The sequence below is a fragment of the Penicillium argentinense genome (genome assembly GCF_028826775.1).
Source record: "Penicillium argentinense strain IBT 30761 chromosome Unknown utg000004l_segment0_segment0, whole genome shotgun sequence".
Classification (NCBI taxonomy): domain Eukaryota; kingdom Fungi; phylum Ascomycota; class Eurotiomycetes; order Eurotiales; family Aspergillaceae; genus Penicillium; species Penicillium argentinense.
The window spans coordinates 4,661,008-4,681,117 of record NW_026622663.1 but is presented as its reverse complement, the minus strand read 5'-3'; the positions used below and the strand labels follow the sequence as shown (position 1 = coordinate 4,681,117).

The following is a 20,110-nucleotide window of genomic DNA, read 5'->3' as shown; positions in this document are numbered from 1 at the left end:
GTCCAGACGGTTCGCCGACCGCTTACGATAAACAAACATGGCGGGGCAACCGTTCCAGTTTGTTGGCCTGAGGCCGCCTGATAACGGATTTTTTTTATCGTCCCAGACAACTGCCCCTCTTTTATTTGGAGGAATATTAATTGCACCCCTCCAGCTGTTTCGATCTATTTAGCTGCCCGTTACCATGGCTTCCCCCCGTGCTGCCGATCTACCTGTCGAGAAGGCCCCTGTTGACGCGCAATCGGTCTCCAATGAGTCCGATTCCAGCAACGAGGAGGGCTGGGAAGATGTTGAGCCCGAGGACGACTCGCAGCCGGTCGTCGATCTTTTCTCTGAGACAGTCTACCCTGATGTGCGCTCAATGCTCCAGATGTGCAAGGAGAAGCATAACTTCGATCTGCTGAAAATCCAAAAGGATCTAGGTATGTAGCCCACGCTGCTTGTTGGCTCGCATTGATGTCTCGCGATACTAATGTATCGACTATGGCAGGTCTCGACTTCTTGGACTCGATCAAACTGGTCAACTATATTCGCTCCCAGGTGAAGGCTGGTAATACCACCCCCGATGTCTCTTCCAAGTCGCGATTTGAAGACGATGCGTATATGAAGCCCGTGCTCGAAGACGATGCCCTTCTCTATAGCTTGGATGATATCGCCGAAGAGCAGAATGAAGATGCAGCTCCTGGTGGTGATGCTGAGCGTCGGGTTCTTGAACTGCAGGAGGACCTAGAGCGGTTGCAGACGCAATTTTCGGAGTACAGGACCGCCGTCCAGAAGTCCATGGAAGATCAATTGACCAAGGAGGATGAGAAGCTGGAACCCGGTGTCTCAGCCAAGAGCTCTGCCGACAAGACCGAGGAGGTCGATGCTGACTATTTCAGTTCTTACTCCTACAACAGTATGTTCCCATGGCCCGAGACGCCTTATATATATATTGTCTAACCTCAATATCTCTGTCAGCCATTCACGAGTCTATGCTCAAGGACACCATTCGTACCGATGCCTATCGTGATTTCGTCTACGAGAACAAGCACCTTTTCAAGGACAAGGTCGTTCTGGACGTTGGATGTGGAACCGGCATTCTGTCCATGTTCTGCGCCAAGGCCGGCGCGAAGAAGGTCATTTCGGTCGATAACTCGAACATCATTGACCGTGCTAAGGAGATTGTTTATGACAATGGTCTTGGTGAGGTCATCACGTAAGTGCTCGTTTTTATGCACATGATCTCACGAATATGCATGACTGACTTTACAAATAGCTGTATTCGTGGCAAGATCGAGGAAGTCACTCTCCCGGTCGAGAAGGTCGACATCATCATATCCGAGTGGATGGGATACGGTCTTCTCTTCGAGGCCATGTTTGACTCCGTCATCTATGCCAGGGACCGCTACCTGACTCCGGATGGTCTAATGGTTCCCTCCCATGCCACTCTGCGCGTTGCGCCCTTCGCCGACCCGGATTTCGTTGCGTCACACATCTCATTCTGGCACAATGTGTACGGCTTCAAGATGACGAGCATGCTCTTGAACATCTATGACGAGGCTCTCGTTCGCGGTGTTCAGTCTAAAACCATTCCCGGCGACTCAAACATTTTCCTGCCATTGCCCCTCCACACCATTACGGTTGAAGAGCTGAACTTCATCAAGGAGTTCGAATTTACTTTGAATGAGGACATCGATGCTCTTGATGGCTTCGCTATTTGGTTCGATATCTTTTTCATGCCCTCAAGAGACTCTCCCGTCCCTGAAAATGCAATTCCCTCTGAAATGCAGAAGAAGGGAATTGTTGCATTCACTACCGGACCGGATGGTATCGAGACTCACTGGATGCAGACCATCCTCCTCATTGATCACGGAAAGGAAGAGCCGAAGCCACTTAAGAAGGGCCAGTCTTTCACAGGAAAGGTCGGGTACCAGAGAAAGCAGAATGGATCTCGCGGTCTGGATATCACTATCGATTGGCAAGGTGGTGAAGATGCTACGGGCCACCAACAATGGGCTCTCCAGTGAATCTTTGCTGAACGCCATCCAAAAGTTGATATGATTTCTTGACGAATTTTTGATAGACGACCTCACAGCTTTCTGGATTCAGTTGCATGCATAGACAGAGACATAGCCAGCAAATCATGGAATTATACTGTCTGAATGTGATTTCCATTTGCAGATAGGGTACAAAATCTTGAAATCGTAATTCATAATCTCATGACCACAGAGTAAGGAGAGTGATTACCGCCTCTCTGAATTTCTTCCTGATACTGACCTATGCGAATTTCTGCTGCTTCGATCGCCATCATGATGACTGTGGCGATGAGACCGGTCAGAGGAATGTCGGCAACGTCTATGTGAGTGATCTCGGTTACATTCCCGGCTTCGATCCCTACTTCGATCTCGGTGGTAGTGTCGGTGACGCCGTTGAGAACTCTCGTGGGGGTTTTGACTGTCAGCCTTGGATGTTGACGCGTCCAGGCTGAAACCATCTAGACTGTCCCGGGACCGTGAGCGCTTTTGCCGGTGATATCGGTGGTGCTGTGAGCCATGGCGTTCTTCATATTTCAGGGCCTCTAGCTCTTTTTGTTTCTCTTCGTTCAGCCGCTTCCGTTCCTCTTGGGTAGCCTTCAACTGCCGTACACCTCTTTTCATGGCGGCTAGAGGGTCCTTCGCAAGCATTCGAGCTTGTTCTCGGTCCTGGCGCCTTGGATCTTCGTTGCCCCATACGTTTTTATCTGGCATTGCATTCGGTGCTGCTAAGGCTTGCGCACCGGATGAGTACCATGGCTGGCGACCTGTGTGTTCCTTGAACCCCTCAGCGTTCGAAAATCGCATGGTGTATTGATCTTCGTAGCTCCGTTCCATCTTTTTTGCCTCGGCTTCGGCCTCGGCGTTTTTTGAGGTTTTGCCTTTACTCTCAGGGAAAAGGTTTATATGACCTTTGCTATCAACGAGAGGCGCCTCCGAATCCGGCCGAGACGAGCGGGTAAGTTCTTCTCTCTTGGATACTGCTTGTTCTGCATCCTCTCTAGCCATTCGAATATCTCTGTCTGTATCATCCTCCCCCGAAAGCCGCCGCCTTTTGCGATACCGTCCATAATAGTCGGTGTTTTTTCTCTCCGGTCGCGCAGAGGCATCGTTGGACGATTGTGCTGGAGGAGGAGGAGGAGGCGTGGGTGGACGTTCTCCTCGCAGTATTTTGATCCGGCGCTCGGCATCAACTTCTTGCATGCGCCGCTCATCCTCTTCTTCTCGGGCTTTGGCCTGAGCCTCATCGCGCTTGACGCGGGCAATATTTTCCGGTCTGTAGACGTTCCATGATTTCTTGCCTAGTAAGTGGCTTCAGAGGGTGTCAGAATTCAATCAAGGTCGAGGTCGAGGTTAAGATCGCAAGAAAGCAGAGGATACTCACAGTGGCATCGCGGGCAACTGGGCTGGATAAAGAAACCTTTCGGTTTCTCCTAGACTGTCAGGTAGCTTAGATGGATGTCACATGCATCAACTTGGCTGGGAAGTGAACTTGGCGGGTGCGAAGGCCATTCATGGCTACCATCTTCAAATGGGATGGGAGGCCGTTGCTGGCCGCAACTTCCTTATCGATAGCGGGCCCCACTCAGCCTCCGTGTGGCTGAGTTCCGCAGTTCGTGGCCCTTCCACCTGAAGCTCCGAACTTGCCACCGACAACTCCTTTACTCTCGCGGGTGCCTACTACCATATATAGGTACTACTCATACCATTGCTCTACAGTCGGACCAGTGTCGACGTTTCTAGCACGGGGGGTTCGATCAACGCCGCTGCCTACGCTCGTCAAGACACTGTGGCGACACGCCAACTCCCTCTCGCCCACACCTTCAGTCACACCTTCAGTCTCTGGCTACCAACTTTCCTACGATAAACGATGTTGAACCGCAACAACCTGCCCTCCGTGCCGAACCCATTTGGCTCAGGAGAGGGCGGCCGTCCCTCGCCGCAAGGCTATTCGAACCCCAGCCAAGCGCCACCACGGTATGATTACGGCCAGACCCCCATATCCGGCGTCGGACATTCCCACGACAACGATGTGCCCATGACTGACGCGTTTCTTGATCAAAGAGGATATGGAGGTCCACCACCGCCCTCGATGGGTCGGCCCCCGCAACAACAGATGCCAACGCGCTCGCCGATGGGAGGGGGATCTGGAGGCCGTTCATGGATGCTGAAGCCTAGCAAGAGCCCTAACGACAACTACACCTTTGGTAATATGTATGTGACCTGTGCTGCGTATCTGCATTAACTATTTCTGACATTGATCAGTATCGCCGTGTCGCCACAGGACATCCCGCCTACCCGCGATGGCACCGATGTCCTTCTTCTAATCAATGATTTATGTGTGTTCTCCGCTCGTCCCCTCGACGGATTCCCCCCTGGTTGCATCGGCATGTCAGACCCTCAGCGAACTTGGGCACGAATTGGATTGAGAGACACCGTCAAGGTTCAATTGTACGACCCATTCAGCCAAGGCGGACAAGCATATTTGGGATCTGCCGATATAGAAGTCAGCTTTGCGTCTGCTCGGAAGCGCACAGATGCTCCTTATGACCAGGATGACCTGGCCAAGGCTGTTATCAGCGTAAGTCTCCCCAGACAATTTTGTTTTTGTGGTTGTTACTGACCGTGTAGAACTTTGAAAATCAATTGTTTGCTCCCGAGCAAAGGATTTTGATGGACCATAGAAGCATCCCGCTTCTGCTCAACATCAAGACCGTTCAGCGGGTGGACCTTACCTCTGAGAAAGTTGACCTCAGTTCTGGGGAGGTTGAGACTAACCCAGTGGCGCGTGGCATTCTTACGCGGCATACCCAGCTCAACTTCTTCAGGGATGCACAGACTGGTCTTAATATGAAGGCCTCAAATCGCCGCCCAGCTGCAAACTCGATCATCCAGCCTGGCTTCAAGTTTGAGGATATGGGGATTGGTGGTCTTGACTCCGAATTCAGCACCATCTTCCGTCGTGCCTTCGCATCCCGCATCTTCCCTCCAGGCTTGGTGGAGAAGCTGGGTATTCAACACGTTAAAGGTCTCCTACTGTATGGACCCCCGGAACCGGTAAAACATTGATTGCGCGACAAATCGGCAAAATGCTGAATGCCAGAGAGCCCAAGATTATCAATGGTCCCGAGGTTCTAAACAAATACGTCGGTGCTTCTGAGGAGAACATCAGAAAGATGTTTGCAGATGCCGAGAAGGAGTACAAAGAGAAGGGCGACGAGAGTGGTCTCCACATTATCATCTTCGATGAATTGGATGCTGTCTGCAAGCAGCGTGGCAGCGGCGGCGGTGGTGGCACCGGTGTTGGGGACAGTGTGGTCAACCAGTTGCTGTCGAAGCTCGATGGCGTCGACCAGCTTAACAACATTCTGCTGATTGGTATGACCAACCGTATGGATATGATTGATGAGGCATTACTGCGTCCTGGTCGTCTCGAGGTTCACATGGAGATCTCCCTTCCTGACGAGACGGGTCGAAGCCAAATTCTAAAAATCCACACCGAGAAGATGCGCACCAACAATGTGATGGACACCGATGTGGATCTGCAGGAGCTCGCCCATATGACAAAGAACTTTTCCGGTGCTGAAATTGCCGGTTTGGTCAAGTCCGCCTCCTCGTTTGCCTTTTCCCGTCACGTCAAAGTGGGTACAATGGCGAGCATCAACGATGATGTTGTCAACATGAAAGTCAATCGCGCCGACTTCCACAATGCTCTTGATGAAGTCAAGCCCGCCTTTGGTGTCTCGGAAGAAGAGCTTTCCAGTCGCATCCAGTATGGCGTGCTACACTACTCTGAAACCATCAACGAGATCTTGCGCGAGGGCGAGCTTTTCGTCAAGCAGGTTGGCGGCCAGGCGGAATCAACGCCGCTTTTCTCCGTTTTGCTGCACGGTCCCACTGGTAGCGGAAAGACCGCCCTGGCTTCGCGGATTGCCATCGACTCCGGATTCCCCTTCATCAAACTGATCAGCCCCGAAGATATGGTTGGTTTCAGTGAGCCAGCCAAGATCTCTCATATTGGCCGCATCTTCGACAGTGCCTACAAGAGTCGCACCAGTATCGTTGTCGTCGACAACATCGAACGTATTATCGACTGGGTGCCGATTGGCCCTCGGTTTAGCAACAGTGTGCTACAGGCTCTGATGGTCTTCCTTCGGAAGCAGCCCACCCATGGGCGCCGCCTGCTGATCCTTGCCACGACCACCGAGCGTGCTCTAATGAAGCAGCTTGATATCTACAATTCTTTCAACTCAGATATCATGGTTCCCAACGTGCAGTCGTTTGGCGAACTGCGATACGTCATGGAACAGTCTGGTGCTTTCGATGCTCAAGAAATTGCCCAGGCGCTCGAGGGCATCGGTGGATTGGCAAATGATGGTCGTATTAGTGTCGGTATCAAGAAGATCTTGCTGGGTATTGAGACTGCCAAACAAGACGCTGACAAGGTTGGTCGGTTTGTACGTGTCGTTAACAGAGCCATTGAGGAGGAGCAGTCCTTCTCTTAGAGGCAATTAGATAGAATTGGCCTTATTTTAGCCGTGTTCATTTACATCACTGGCAGTTACGTAGAACCCTCTGTCCTTCAAGATGTGATCCGTAGTATTATTCACTCCAAACCTCTAAACAAATTGATTTCCGTCTCCTCCCTCGAAGTGTATGCTCGGCCCCGCCAAAGTAGTACCTGAGGCTTCAATATCCACGTCAACATGGTAGACAAATGTTTAAATTGCTGCTAGTAGGTAGTCCATATACGATAGCCCAAAATGCTCATCTTACATTAGTATTCTGCAACCGACAGACCCTAGTAAGTGTTGCATTCACCGTAACGCCCTTGTTATACTCAGGCGAGCTTTGTTAACACTAAGAGGTCCCTGAAACCCTACGACACGCAACCCTAGGGCTAACCACTTACGATACAGTACATACCAGCCGATTTCAAGACATGATACTTCGCAGGTAGGCTCAGTGGCTACTGCATGGCTCGAAAACATGATATTTTACGGCGCGGCATGTAATTGTAGGTACCATTCGAGATAGTCCGCACAATGATACTCGTAACCTACCGGGCTAATACCAAAAACGTACGTACACGAATCATAGGGCAAAGATATACACAGCACAGTCGAAAGCAAACACGCCAAACCCAACGCAGAAAAGCAAACTAGTCCGTCCCAGTCCAAGGCCCAGACCCAAAGCTCCCGATTTTGTCCGAAGTTGTCGTCACAGTCGTCAAAATAAGCAAAAAGAAGGTTAAAACAAAGTACAGTGGCCCGCCGGTGGAACCGACGGGGGTGGAGTGGCCCGCTCAGTAGTCGTCGAATGTGTACTTCTTCGATGCCCGACGGTACTCGTCCGGGTGGGCCTTCTCGGCCTTGCCCTTGAGGGCGCTGCGCCAAACAAGCTTCTGTCAGCCTTCTAGAACACGCTGGCGCTAAAACTGGCGCGTCGATCCTCATAACGGCGCACGTGCCAAGCGCTGCCCCGGCGGAGCGGAGGCTGTCGCAGCCCTGCGGAGCGGGGCGGAATTTGACAACGTCCATCTCAGGGGTACAGGATTCTCAAGGCTCATTCGGAGAGCTTACCTGACACGCTTCTGGGTCCATTCCAGATCTCGCTTTGTTTCGCGTGCGGTTTTCAGTCCTTCGTTGAAATTGGCGCGAACACCCTTCAAACGTCGCTGAGCAAGAGCTTGAAGCTCAAGCAGCTCTTGCTGCTTCGCGTTCAGCTGGCCAGATCTGTCTCACGCATTTCAGTCAGCTCATTGGCTCTCGTTCAAACCTCAATTTCTGGAGCTCGTTGCAGCCATGTCAAGTATCGGGATTTTTCGTCAACTTTGTCATTGAGGACGATTCGACAGCTCGACGATTCGCAATGTCTTGCTTGCGCTGGGTGATATACTCACGTTTGCGCCTGTTTTGCCAGTCCCTTGTCCAAAGGCGTCGGGTCGAATGCGTCTTGCATGCGGTCACTCAGAACATCGACAACGTCGACACCTGAATACGATGCCGAGCTTTCATAGTCGCCGCTGGCGCCAGCAGAGCTGAAAGTGAGCCCACCAGAGGTGCGGCTGCCGGCCGTGGTGCTCGCATCAGAGTAATCGGGTGGCGAGCCTGGAACCCGAGAGATGGGATACAAGCTCGCGGGCGCCGGAGCCTTGGAAGGCATGTTAATGGCGTGGGCGGAGGGTTGATAGTAGTGACGTGGAGTAGCCATGGCGACGTGGAGCTGTTGGAAATTGGAGATTGAGATGAAATAAATGTCTCAGTAAGACAAGACAATGATGTGCAGAAGGTTAAGAGGCTTATGGGCCAGGGTAGGTGCAGCAATATAAGAGGACTGAGGAAGGTCTGAGACTGGAGTATGCAAACGGGGCCAGCTGGGAGGAATGAATAGGGAAGAAGGAGAAAGACTGGGTCCGCCGGACCAGACGAGGGATTTTATAGCCCCCAGCGGACAGTCTTCTCTCCGACGGGGACCTTTTGCAATGGAGAGGCAAAGGCAAGAGAGCAAGGATGGGCTGGGTCTGGACGGAGCCATTGGGCTATCGGGGCACTGGGACTCACAGCCATCGCACCGTCACCCCCGTCTCATCTCTTCGGCTGCACCTCCTTCTCCGTATCCGCCCGCCGATTCGCCTCTTGGACCGCCTTGACCCCGCTCGGGGTGGGAATCGAAACATTGTGTCTGGTGGGATGCCAGCCCTCCTCCACTGGGAGTTTCCGCCATCCCGCCCATCCCACCGGATCATCGGTCTTGGTCTACGCGGCCCCTCCTCCAAAGTCTGTTTGCCTGCTAGGTCCGAGCGGAGTCAGAAAAACGAAAGAAAGAGGAAAATTCTGTATCAGAAAAGTGGGCTGGGAGGGGCATGGAGGGTGGGAAAAGCCTGGCTCGAGGTGTGGTAGAGAGAAGTAGAGGGGAAGTATAAAAATCGGCGAGGTGCCCCTTCTTCCCCCATTTTGCTTTTTGCCCTCTCGACTCCCGCATGCTTCCCATGTGCTCTCAATTACCCCTCTTTGTGCCATTACTCTTCTCGAAATTCGGTGGCTGGGGAGGCGGATACGGACTCGAGGAGGCAGGGCGAGTTGTCTGTCGGACAAAGGATGTTGAGCTGCGAACTACAGGTGAACCGGTATGACATAGAAGCCTGTGCTTCCCCCTTCCGCCCCCGATCAAATTCCTGGGTTTCTCGTGTGATTTGCAGCTAATAACAGTGGATAGCATCTCCTTCCAATTCGTGCCTTGAGTTGCGCAGATACGACGGGATTATCGATGCTGAAAATGGTGGCTTGTTGCGCCGCAGATCGGTCACAATTCGAGCCTGCGGATTTCTTCCGATACCCTTTGCCGGAGGCAAAGGAAGAGCAGCAATGCAGGACCATGTCTCACGACCTGACATCATTTGGAATTCCAACAACCAAGTTACAAACTCAAAACCAGACCTTTTTTTTGGCCAGGCAGCAAAAGCCCAAGGGGGCGGTCACACGGTCTGAAGATCCAAGCAGTTGGACATCATTGCAGGGCGCGAATGAACGAACCGTGGAGTACCCGGCAACGATTCTGAGGGATCCCGCGTCCCAACGGGCCTGTGGATCCCCCAAGCCATTTAGACGCGAGTCTCGAACAGGAGTCATCCAAGGAGCCAGAGGAGGAAAAATATTGTGTGACTCCCGTGTGATCGGATCAGGTCGAAGCAAAGGCAATGGACCAACCCACGACAGAAGGGGCTGATCCCTGTTGCTCCGTTTGTCCGTCTCGATGCGGCTGTCAAAAACTCCGCCCCAGCAGAACTTACTGCTTCGACGATAGCGAAAATGGTATCGGAAGATGGACGAGAAGCAATGCAGCATCGACAAGCGCTGTAGACGCTGGGCAGCAGCAGTGTCTCCGCCTTTCCAATGCAGACTTGCTCGATGACTTGCTTGTCCGCGGGCCATGCTCGGCCATGCACAAAAGGCCGTCTCAGCAGGTCGTCGACAACGCAATTCATGCGAGAGGACGAGCAGGCTGGCCGGTGGTCATCATTGGTTCCCGCGCCTGGCAGACTGCCCGCTGACAGGAACCCCCATTCGGGTCCTCGACCGGGCACCGATTGGGACCACACGGGGGAAAGATGATGCCCTGGGCTTGCCCTTGGGCTCTACCTTACGGGGATGCCCGTCGATGCACCCAGAGCCTTGGCCATGGGCTGTTCTGCATGCCTTGCAGCCTGACAAGGCATAATATGCACCGTTGACACGCATCCCATGGCCGAATTACACGGTGCCACCACCCTCCTCCAGAGTTGTTCTGGTACCCCCGAGCAGCTCAGGGATGCTACACCAGAACCTACACCTCTCAGCCCTCAAACTGTTCTTCGCCCGTCCCTGAGAGGGAAACTAGGCCCGGGGAGTAGATCCCATCGGGCAGCACAACATTACCATGACGAGTAGCGCACGCCAACGCCGGGCGTTGCATAGAGGAAACCTCTTCCAGTTTTGCCAATCGTCATCGCCCCAATTTCACCGTCCATTCACCGATTTCTGATCCGCCCCTCCCTGGACCTCGCTGTTCCGGGCCTCGGGAAACTCAGACTACGAGTCCTGGGCCTCGTCCCCTACACACTACAGAGGCAACGCACAACCCCCCGGGACCATTGCGACGAACCTGTCCTGGGCCCCGAGTATATCTGCATGCTGTCAACACGTTAAACCAGTTGCATACGTTACACGAGCCCTCGGCTTCGGTCCGAAGGGTTCTCGACAATACTTCATTCCCATCATGCCCAATGGACTCGCTGGGGAGGGAATGGACCTCGATGACACCACTGATGCCTTGTTCTCGATCTTTGCTCGCTCTTCCTCTCTCTCAGTAAGCAATTCCGATGATCGCAGCCGCCTCTCTCAATAATTTGCCAGCACTCAGCAGGAAGTGGGGTTGCGGCGGGGATATTTTGGGCTCTCGACGCTTCCTTCACCGCCACATGCAGCGCCATGAGTGGATGGTTGTTCATCGCCAACTCACCCTGCCTTTCCCCTTTCGGCCATGGTTCCCTTTTTTTTTGGCGCCTTTTTTTTTCGCGGCCCCGGCATGATCTGCTGGATATGTAACGGGGTCTGCGTTTGCTGTCGGAACAGGAAATCAAGGTGTGTGGATCGGATATCCACGGCCTTCCCACCCCCAGCTCCAAGGTCCATATCAACTCGATGCTGGACTTGTCGAGATGGTCCCCACCAAATTTCGTAGAACCAAACAGAATCTGACTTTCGCTTCTTATCTGACTTTGCACCGAATTAATTTCGACGCTCGGCCGGGGACTTTCTTCCGGTTGGCCTCCACCATCGGCTGATTCATGCCTAGGCGTTGCTGGTGCCTTTTTGCGTTATGCCTTGCATCCTCATTTGCCCCCTTGATCTTCCTCTATCTACTCTGATTCCTGGTGATGTCTGATCGAAACCTTGCTGGTTTGCTGCGATGAGACTTTTTGGGTGTGTTCGTCAGACCGAGACATATATTTGGGTGTGTTTTGACCTTACATCGGGCTGCCGAGGCCTTTGACATGGACATCCGTGATAGTTATAAGAATAGGATTATCGTAGTGAATGTAGTATCGTCGTGCACTCTACTAAAATGAAATATTATGGATATGTGGAGAATACGTCAGGGTGTTCTTGGATTATAGGTAACTGCTCGGATTCGCATGTAGACGAGAGCAAAAAGTGTATAGGTTAAGTTATTGACAAATACAGATCCAGAAGATAGAAGAAAAAAAAAAGTGTTCGTCGTTATGCGCTCGTAATCTGGTATCACGTGGAAAAGAAACAACACGAGACTGAAAGAGAAGAAACCAAAAGCAATGGCCGGGTCCAGGCACTGACGCCATGCGCTCGGGGTCAACCCCCCACGCAAAGAATAGAATGAAAGTCAAATAGTACACGGAAGTCTGTCGACTCGGATGAAACTGCTGTGGGGTGGTGCTTGTGGGCCCGATTCCCAATGCAAATGCGCAAAACATCAAGCCCCTCATCAAGAGGGAGAGATGCGACAAAAGGGGCGAACAGAAGAAGGTTCAAGCGCATTCGATGCGATTGCTTAGTTCCATGGGGCCTATAATCACCTTCAAAGGACCACTGGCCGTCACAGTTGTCCTGACAATGCTTACCAAACGCTTTGCGCCGTGAGTCGACGAGTGAAACAAGTAAAAGCAAAATAGGATATCCGCTCGATCGTGTTCTGAGAAGAAAAGACGCTAAAATTGGGAAGTGGAATTTGAGACAATGAGGAGTTTTTTTTGCATCAGTCTGCGAGCAAAGTGTCAACGCAAAATTGGCGGCGACACGGGAGAGGCAAAGCGATCAACGCCGAGCAGTGATCGTTTTGTCACTTCCCGGGTGAAGACGGTCCCGGAGGAGTAGGAGTGGCTTATTCGTGTCAAGAAGGCCCATCATCATCTTTCCAAGTTCGTTATGCTTGATTGGCTTGGTGACATAGTCATTGAAGCCTGCTTGGGCGGCATTTTCGATTTGATCTGTCATTGCATTGGCTGACAGAGCCATGATGGGGATCTGAGGATAGTGGTTCTTCAGTTCCCAGGCACGAATGTCTTGGCAGGTGTCATAACCATTCTTCACTGGCATTTGTATATCGCACTGGAGATCAAGAGTGTTAGCATTGCCCTTCCAGTTGCCGGTGCATCCCGGCCAGTTGGGATAACAAAGGGGTGGACTCACAATGATAAGAGAGTAGTAACCAGGCTCTTTCGAAAAGACCATATCCGTGCATTCCTGGCCATTGGACGCAGTCTCCGACATCAGTTTGATCTTGTCAAGATATTTGAGCATCACCTAAGAAATCAGCATATGAACTTGCTTTGTGATTTTTCGTGCGTGCTTGCATCTTACATCGCGATTGGTCTCGTCATCCTCGACGAGCAGAATGCGGTAGCCTTTGTTGCCGAGGACCTCCTTCACCATTTTGGAAACAGTCTTGAAGTTGTTGTTGATTTCCCGCGCCATGTCCTGGTTACGATCTTTACTCAACTCTCGTTTGCTTTCGGGGTCAAAGATAGTCGAAAAGGCAGAAGGCTTGACAGGCTTTGGCACAATGAATATCTGCTTCCCGGTAGCCGCCAGCTCTTTGACACGGGTGCTGATTTGACGCTTCTGGTACAAGTCCGAAATGATGACAATTACGGGTGCCGTGCTTGCATCAGCTTCGGACATGTGTTGAATGACTTCCAGAATGTCGTCTGTTGCGGGCAAGTTCAGTACCAGATGCGTACCTTTTGCGTTGAATGTTTGCTTCCTATCCTTCCATTCATCCACGTCGGGCAATGTGGTAATCGTAAATGGTACTTCATGAGGCACGACCTGCTCGATGTGTTGCTTGGTGGCCTTTCTTGTATTATCAAGCGGGCACAGAATAACTATGGAGAAGGAACTTGGCGGAGGAGGTGCTGCAGAGTTCGTAGGTGTTCTGTTTGGAGAGACTGCACGTTGAGCAGGCGGTTGGGTTTGCCCAGCTGTAGGCTCAGATGGTTTTTCTTGGTTGAACTGAGAGGGCAGATGTGCAGTGGAGACGTCTGGAGTGGGGAGTGCTGAAGACAAGGCAGAAGAGGGATGCTGGCCCTTGGAGGTGGACGGGGTACTGCTCAGAATAGGTGACTGGGCGACAGGGGTGTCGAACTCTGGAGACAGAGTGTTCGGATCCTGAAGTTTGGGTTCAAAGCTTTTTGGGACTTGCAAGGAAGATCGATCGTAAGATGTGGTCCGGGATGCACCTGGTCTCCTGGAAGCATTGGAGGTCTGGCGAAGCAATCCAGGCGTCTCGGCAGGTGATGGGGGCGGAGGAGCATCAACCTTGACGTTGAAAGAGAACTTGGCTCCTTGACCTTCTTTGCTGCTCGGGGTGAGTTCTCCGCCATGCATTTCCACCAGTTGCTTAGATAGAAATAGGCCTAAGCCACTTCCGGCGTGTTGTTGTGATCCAGTCTCTCCCAACTGACTGAACCGTTGCATGAGACGTTCCGCATCCTGTGTACTAAAGCCCTTGCCTGTATCAATCACGTCGAAGTTGAGCAGGGCCTCTGTCTCCTTAAGCTTGGTGGCCGCATCACGATGCAGGCTGCAGCAGATGTAGACTTCACCCTGGGATGTGAACTTGACCGCATTGCCAACAAGATTAATGAGAACTTGGCGAATTCGGAATCGATCACCGATAACCATGGCGGGGACTTCAGCCTCCATCAAATAGTTGATCTCCAGGCCCTTGTCGATTGCTCGAGAGGCGATTGTGTCGATAACATCCTCAATCATAGATCGGACGTGGAACCAGGAATTGACCATAGACATCTTGCCGGCTTCGACGCGAGATACATCCAAAATGTTATCCACTAGCTCACGGAGATTGGTGGAACTGTTTTGAATGGTATCAAGCATCCGTCTCTGATCACTGTCGAGCTGAGTGTCGAGTATGAACGGAATGGTGCCCAGGATTCCGTTGAGTGGAGTTCTGATCTCATGGGACATATTGCTGAAGAACTTGGTTTTAGATTCCATCTGGTTGTTCAGCTGGCTCATCGCTTTGTTGAGTTCCCGCTCAAGGTTCTTCCTATCATTGATGTCGGTGCATGTGCCGTACCAAGAAGCCTCTTCGCTACCAAAGCTGCTTGTCTTCACACGCACCAGGCGAACAAGGTGCCACCGGAAGTCACCTCCTCGGGAACGAAGACGGATTTCCGTGGAATAGAACACACGCCCGTTCTCATCTTCCTGTAGGGTTGCTACACCACGCCGTACCAGCTCATCGAGGGCAGAAGAAACGGCTTGGTTCTCCTTTCCGCCATCCGACGATGTTGATTCGTTTGTGTCGTCGCAACTTTGCATTGTCTGAGAGGAGAGCCCGCCGCATTTTTCGAGATCATCGGGATGGACGTGCTTTGCGAATCCAAGATCAAGTGCCTCTTCAAGCTTTTGCCCTGTATAGAGATTCCACTGCTCGTTGACGAAGATAAGCCCACGGTTTTCGGTAGCTTCGAAGACAACTTGTGGGATCGAATTCGAAAATGCACGATATTTGGCATCGGTGGCGAATTTTTCTCTCTCTTGGCCGGACTTCAGCTCAGCGATATGCTGCTCATGAATGTCGAGAAAAGAGCCAATCCAGTACAGAACCTCCCCAGTAACAGAAAGTAGAGGATTTGCGCGAAAGATGAACCAACGATAAGCGGATTCATCGTTGAATCTGCGCACGCGGACTCTTTCGGTGAACTGAGAGCCAGTACGCAAGGCATGGGCCCACTGGCTAGACACTTGATCCCTTTCGGTACTATGAATGTTCTGCCACGGGTCCCGCAGTTTCTGTTCCTGGGGCTTGCTTCTGCGATATGCATCGAATTTGGCATTTGTCCAGATCATTTCGCCGCTTTGAGGCTTGGCCAAGAAAAGATGAAGAGGGACCGAGTTGAGCATGAGCTGGGCAATAGTGTCGGGGAATGGCCGAGGCATTTCCCGCTGAAGCTGGGCATAAAAGGAGTTTGTGGACGTCTGACGAGAGGAAGGCTGGGTAGGAGAAAATGGAACCGGTGGTGGTCGCATCTCCTGTAGCGGAGAGGCGATAACAACACTCGGATCTTGTGAAATACTCTCTTCGGCTGTTGATCCTTTCCCCGCCGTCTTGCCGGGGGAGGATGGATTGGATGGAGTGAGGTTAGTTTTTAGATTGGAAAAGCGATGCCGTTGCTGGGGGATATTATCGCGGGGCGTTTTTGATTGATGAACATTGAAATATCCTTCGGCAGTATCACCGGAGCGCAGAGCCGGAGATTGGTTGTTCGAACCAACCCCAATTTGGCCGAGGTCGAAAGCCGGTGTCCCAAGATTGGAAATAGCGGGGCTATACTTCGATGACGAGCGTTCACTGGGGCTTCTGATGCTGGCCCGCGTGGACATGGGTGTCTCATCACCAACAGAGCAGCCGACATGACCACTCAGACCCGCCACAAGCTCCAACTCACTGCTTGCGTCGGAGAAGGTTCCACCCAAGCCAAGTAGGTGCCCATATCGTGGTGTCTCCACCTTGGAGGTAACTTGGCGTTCCAATTGACTGTATTGCTGGGCTAGGCAGAAAGACGTCGTGAGATGCGGCATCAAATGGGCAAGTGATTGTCGTAGATTAGGTGGATAGGGCACTACTGTTGACAACATCGATATAATGGCAACCGGGAATCTCAGCGTTGACGAAGAACCATGGTCAGAGTGGCCTCCATGGAGTAAAGAAATGTGAACCACGGTTTTTGAATGATCGACACCAATGGCTTCCAAGGGCTGGATATTCGCATAGTCATGCTCAGGTGGGTTCTGCAAGAATGCACCTTCGTCCACCGCGTGGTTCGTGAAGAAAGGGTTTTGATCTCCATGTGCACGGAGCGCGGGGGAAGGTGCTGGCGATTGAGACCATGGGGACTGAGGTACTTGCTCGTATTCATCATATTCTCGTAGATGAGGTGCACTGAGCTTTTTCTGCTGGCAGGTGGGGGGTTCAACCTCACTGGGGACCTCAGTCCCTGGAGTAACCTGCACTGTTTCCACCGGGCTTCGAGCAGAGCCATTTGGTGGCTGTGAGACTCGAGTCACGTTGTTTTCCGAATATTCACGGGTCAGCACGATGGGGTTGGTCCGTCCGAAAAGTTTGACCACGCCGGTACGTTTGATGAGAGGGTCCGACTCCATCTCCAACGGTCTCGGGATCGGGAAGACGGCTGATCGAATGGGATGGTGCGAGCTTCTCGGTAGAACCTTGGACTCAGCATCGCGCACGTCGGTCTGGGCAACCTGGTCGGCAATGCGGGCATGTTTCTTCTTCTCCGGCTTTGTAGTGGCTGGCTTGGAAAAATGTTGCTGTTGATCCCGGTCTGTCGTTCGCTGCTTCGTGCTATGGCCAAACCCAGCGAATGAGTGGCGTGATGTCAAAGCCGGACGAGCCGGTGCAGGAACTGAAGTAGGGCTCTTCACCCCCTGACCCGATCCCGTTTCTGTTGTTTGATTCATCTCGTCTCCGTACTTGCGGCCACTGGCAGTGTCCGTAGGCGAGCCATCGAAGAGAGACAGGGCTTGGGCTTCATCGATCTCAATGCTCGCGTTCCCGTCGAATACCGCCTTCTGTCCCCACGGCACGTTTTCAAGGTCTGTCGCATCCCCAGGAACAGCCAGCGACGCCCGCTCCGCCCCATAGTGCGTTTGTAAGACATCAACGAGATTATTCCACCAAGCCCGAAGTCCGGGGTCCGCATGTAGCTTTAAAGTCAGATCGTACAGATTTGGCGTCGCAAACTCCGAATCATTGCAAATGCTCCTGTGGTGGGACGGTAGGAACGTGGGCTGCGGGTCTGGTTGCTTTGCCTTTGAGGGTTTTTCGTCCGGGGTTCGAGGTGCAGGCGACGAGCGCAGCTTGTCGGAGGGGAACTTCAGCCGAAATTGACCCTGCCGCCCTGTCTGCTCCGCTGATGCTTTGATCGAATTGATCTGATCCTGGGTCCGTGGGAAGGGATACGACGGCGTCTGTGTCGTGTGCGGGTTGGTTGAAACGGATTCGTCGACGCCCTTGATCGTTCCTGCCGAGCCTCCCGACCCCGAGGATGGCTGGACGATGGTCACGGGCACCTCGGTGGTTGTGGTCGACAGCCGCCGCTTTCTGGGAGTTTCGCTCGACAGGGGAGGGACAGCGCCCGCGTGTATCGGCGGCGGCTGGTTCTGGCTTTGGCTCTGCTGCATCTGTTGATATACCAGTAGCTCCTCCATCTGTCGCCGCAGCTCCTTCAGGGTTTGCGAAGACCGGCCGTGGTCTTCCTGCCGCTCACTTCCCGGGTGTGTGTCTTCCGTGACGGGTGTCAGGCCCGCGACTTGATCCGCCGAATCGCCGCGTGAAAGACGAGGTAACCGCGCTGGCTCTTTCGATGATCCATCTCCACGGCCAGTCCGTCCATCCAACGATATGCCACCCGCGTAGTCGGGGTCGGAGGTAGTTCGGTAACTCGATGGCGATCGCGCTTGCCGATGAGGCTGCGGGACAGCAGCAGAGGAAACAGTTTCGGTTGGCGAAGGGAAGGGAGGAGTCCTCCTGCTATGCACGTCCCCCATTCTCTCGCACCTCCACCGATCGAAGAGGAAATTCAGTACGCCTGGGCGACACGAAGCAGGCTCAGGACTCGGCGATCATTCTTCGGTCACACTGAACCGTCCGGAGAATCGAATGGGGAGGGAGATTGGCGGGAGGATGGGCGAGTACGGATGGGACCAAAGGAAACAGCAGAAACGGCTGTCAAATGAAATGCAGGAAAGGGGAGAGTTTCGTGTGGTTCGGATGGATTCAGAATCCGCGGCGGATTAAGGTTTCAAGCGGTGTATGGAGGTTTCAGGGGAGAATGGTGATGTTTTGGGGTGATTTGGATGGGAGGGGGGAGTGTGTGCGTGGTTTGAGTGGACTGGGGTGAGGAGTTCGGTGATCGAAGGGAACAGAGGGAAACTGGCGTCAGTACCCGCCAGCCCATTGCTTGGATCGACCAGGAGTGGGCGGGCGTGCGCAGAGTGGATTCGCGCGTGGTGCGCCTCCGGGGCGATGACGTCGTGGGCCCTGAGAGTTAAAAAAACCTTCGAAGCTTTTGCCCTGGAATACCGCCCTTCAAGGAACTACGACTGTACGAGTAAGAATGTACTACTCAAACGGCGCAGAGACAGAACAGGACTCCTGTTCAGCCCACCCATGGTCCAGTCATCCCAGTCGAGTTACAAAAGAGCGGGCACCCACCCCGACCATGGCCTACAATGTGGTTCTTCACGATGGGGTCAGATGATGAGAAGAGCGTGCATCGCCGGTACCCAGTACCTCGATCCACCCTTTCCTGCATTATCTGCGCGGAGTACCGAGTACAGCTACTGCTAGACACACCGGTCCAAATGGCAATTCCTCTTGTCCCGGTCCCCGTTACCCCCAAGCAGTGCTGAGATGACGCTGGTGGTCTACGCTCTCGGTCTACGCTCTCCCGCCGTGCCTTGGCCTTCCTCCACCAAGCGGCGCTCCTCATTGGATGTCTCACTTTCAGGACGTCTCAGCATAGTCCGCCACGGCCACAGGAACTGCCTTTGGATGTATATTTCCGGATTTCTAGCTAGATCTCCTCCATACGCAACGAAGTGTAGACAATCGTAGAGTCCTGGTCGGGGTCGTACATGGTATAGAACTGGGTGGAAGAGAGGCGTGAAGCCCGAGCTCGTCTTCGATGACTCCTTGTCGGCCATCGACGTCACCGGCGACTGTCTCAAGAGGAACGGACCCGCAAGGAAGAGAAAGGGGCTGCGAAGAATCTCCCGGCTCGGGTCCAGGCCTCTGGGATGGGCATCCCTTGGTGATCAGTGCCGACATTTGCCGCGTCGTGATGCAAACCGCAGAGGGGTCGCGTTAGTGGTTCTTCTAGAAAACTAGGGGAATTAGCACTCTGGGGGAGTGCGCCCTGGAAACCGTAACGAGGGCGATCGCCCGTGGCCCACGACTGGCTTGAATGAGATCGCACCCCGGAATGAGTCCATGGTCCTGCTGTCCCCCTCCTTTTTTTCCCGTTGACCGCGCGCGCCAATTTGAGGATAGGGAGGAGGTCGAAGGGGCTGGTTCTCTATCGGCTAGTCGGAGGTCGCTGGAAGTCCACAGGAGTCCCCAGAAGCCGGCGATCATGGCATTGGTCGCTTAGAGTCATCCGATCAGCACAGGCGAAGATTTGCCAGGACTGACTGACTGTCGTCATCCGGCATATCGGCCATTCCAACCATGCCGACTGGTGTGCAACTTGAGCCGATCGTCTCAACCGTCAAAGAGAAGGTCCAGAAAGGCGTCGCAGTAGCCGCAAGATCCCTTCTTATCCGACATAATCATGGTACGTCCTGTCATCCTCACCTGTGGCTGAATACTGCGTCACGCAAAACGCCTTGGCGGCACGTTCGCGAATTCTCGGTCGGTGGCCGTTGAGGCTCGGACACGGCGGACGTCGGCGGGGTGAAAAATCTGGAGGGTGAGACTTGCCGAAGCGGGGCGGAGGTGACAATGAAACCAACTCTAAGCAAGTGTCTTAC

The 20,110-nt window shown here is 53.1% G+C and overlaps 5 protein-coding genes across 5 annotated transcripts; 2 read left to right on the top strand and 3 right to left on the bottom strand.

The window, feature by feature from the left end:
- Window positions 1-184: 184 nt before the first annotated feature.
- N7532_004666 (protein arginine methyltransferase RmtB) lies at window positions 185-2,009 on the top strand (the record flags this gene model as incomplete). The annotated part of the gene is made up of 4 exons (XM_056617160.1): window positions 185-422; window positions 491-898; window positions 961-1,198; window positions 1,259-2,009. The coding sequence occupies 4 exons, from the start codon at window positions 185-187 to the stop codon at window positions 2,007-2,009; spliced, it is 1,635 nt and encodes a 544-aa protein (XP_056477517.1).
- Window positions 2,010-2,191: 182 nt separating this feature from the next.
- Window positions 2,192-3,407, bottom strand: N7532_004665 (uncharacterized protein; the record flags this gene model as incomplete). The annotated part of the gene is made up of 3 exons (XM_056617159.1): window positions 2,192-2,436; window positions 2,483-3,327; window positions 3,400-3,407. The coding sequence occupies 3 exons, from the start codon at window positions 3,405-3,407 to the stop codon at window positions 2,192-2,194; spliced, it is 1,098 nt and encodes a 365-aa protein (XP_056477516.1).
- Window positions 3,408-3,885: 478 nt separating this feature from the next.
- N7532_004664 (AAA family ATPase SEC18) lies at window positions 3,886-6,520 on the top strand (the record flags this gene model as incomplete). The annotated part of the gene is made up of 4 exons (XM_056617158.1): window positions 3,886-4,229; window positions 4,281-4,596; window positions 4,647-5,053; window positions 5,119-6,520. 4 exons carry the CDS (start codon window positions 3,886-3,888, stop codon window positions 6,518-6,520), a joined length of 2,469 nt encoding a protein of 822 aa, XP_056477515.1.
- An 800-nt stretch (window positions 6,521-7,320) lies between these two features.
- N7532_004663 (KxDL motif-containing protein) lies at window positions 7,321-8,228 on the bottom strand (the record flags this gene model as incomplete). The annotated part of the gene is made up of 3 exons (XM_056617157.1): window positions 7,321-7,402; window positions 7,598-7,750; window positions 7,918-8,228. 3 exons carry the CDS (start codon window positions 8,226-8,228, stop codon window positions 7,321-7,323), a joined length of 546 nt encoding a protein of 181 aa, XP_056477514.1.
- Window positions 8,229-12,346: 4,118 nt separating this feature from the next.
- Window positions 12,347-18,127, bottom strand: pkhB (putative sensor histidine kinase/response regulator; the record flags this gene model as incomplete). Its single annotated transcript, XM_056617156.1, has 2 exons — window positions 12,347-12,835; window positions 12,893-18,127. The coding sequence occupies 2 exons, from the start codon at window positions 18,125-18,127 to the stop codon at window positions 12,347-12,349; spliced, it is 5,724 nt and encodes a 1,907-aa protein (XP_056477513.1).
- Window positions 18,128-20,110: the final 1,983 nt, after the last annotated feature.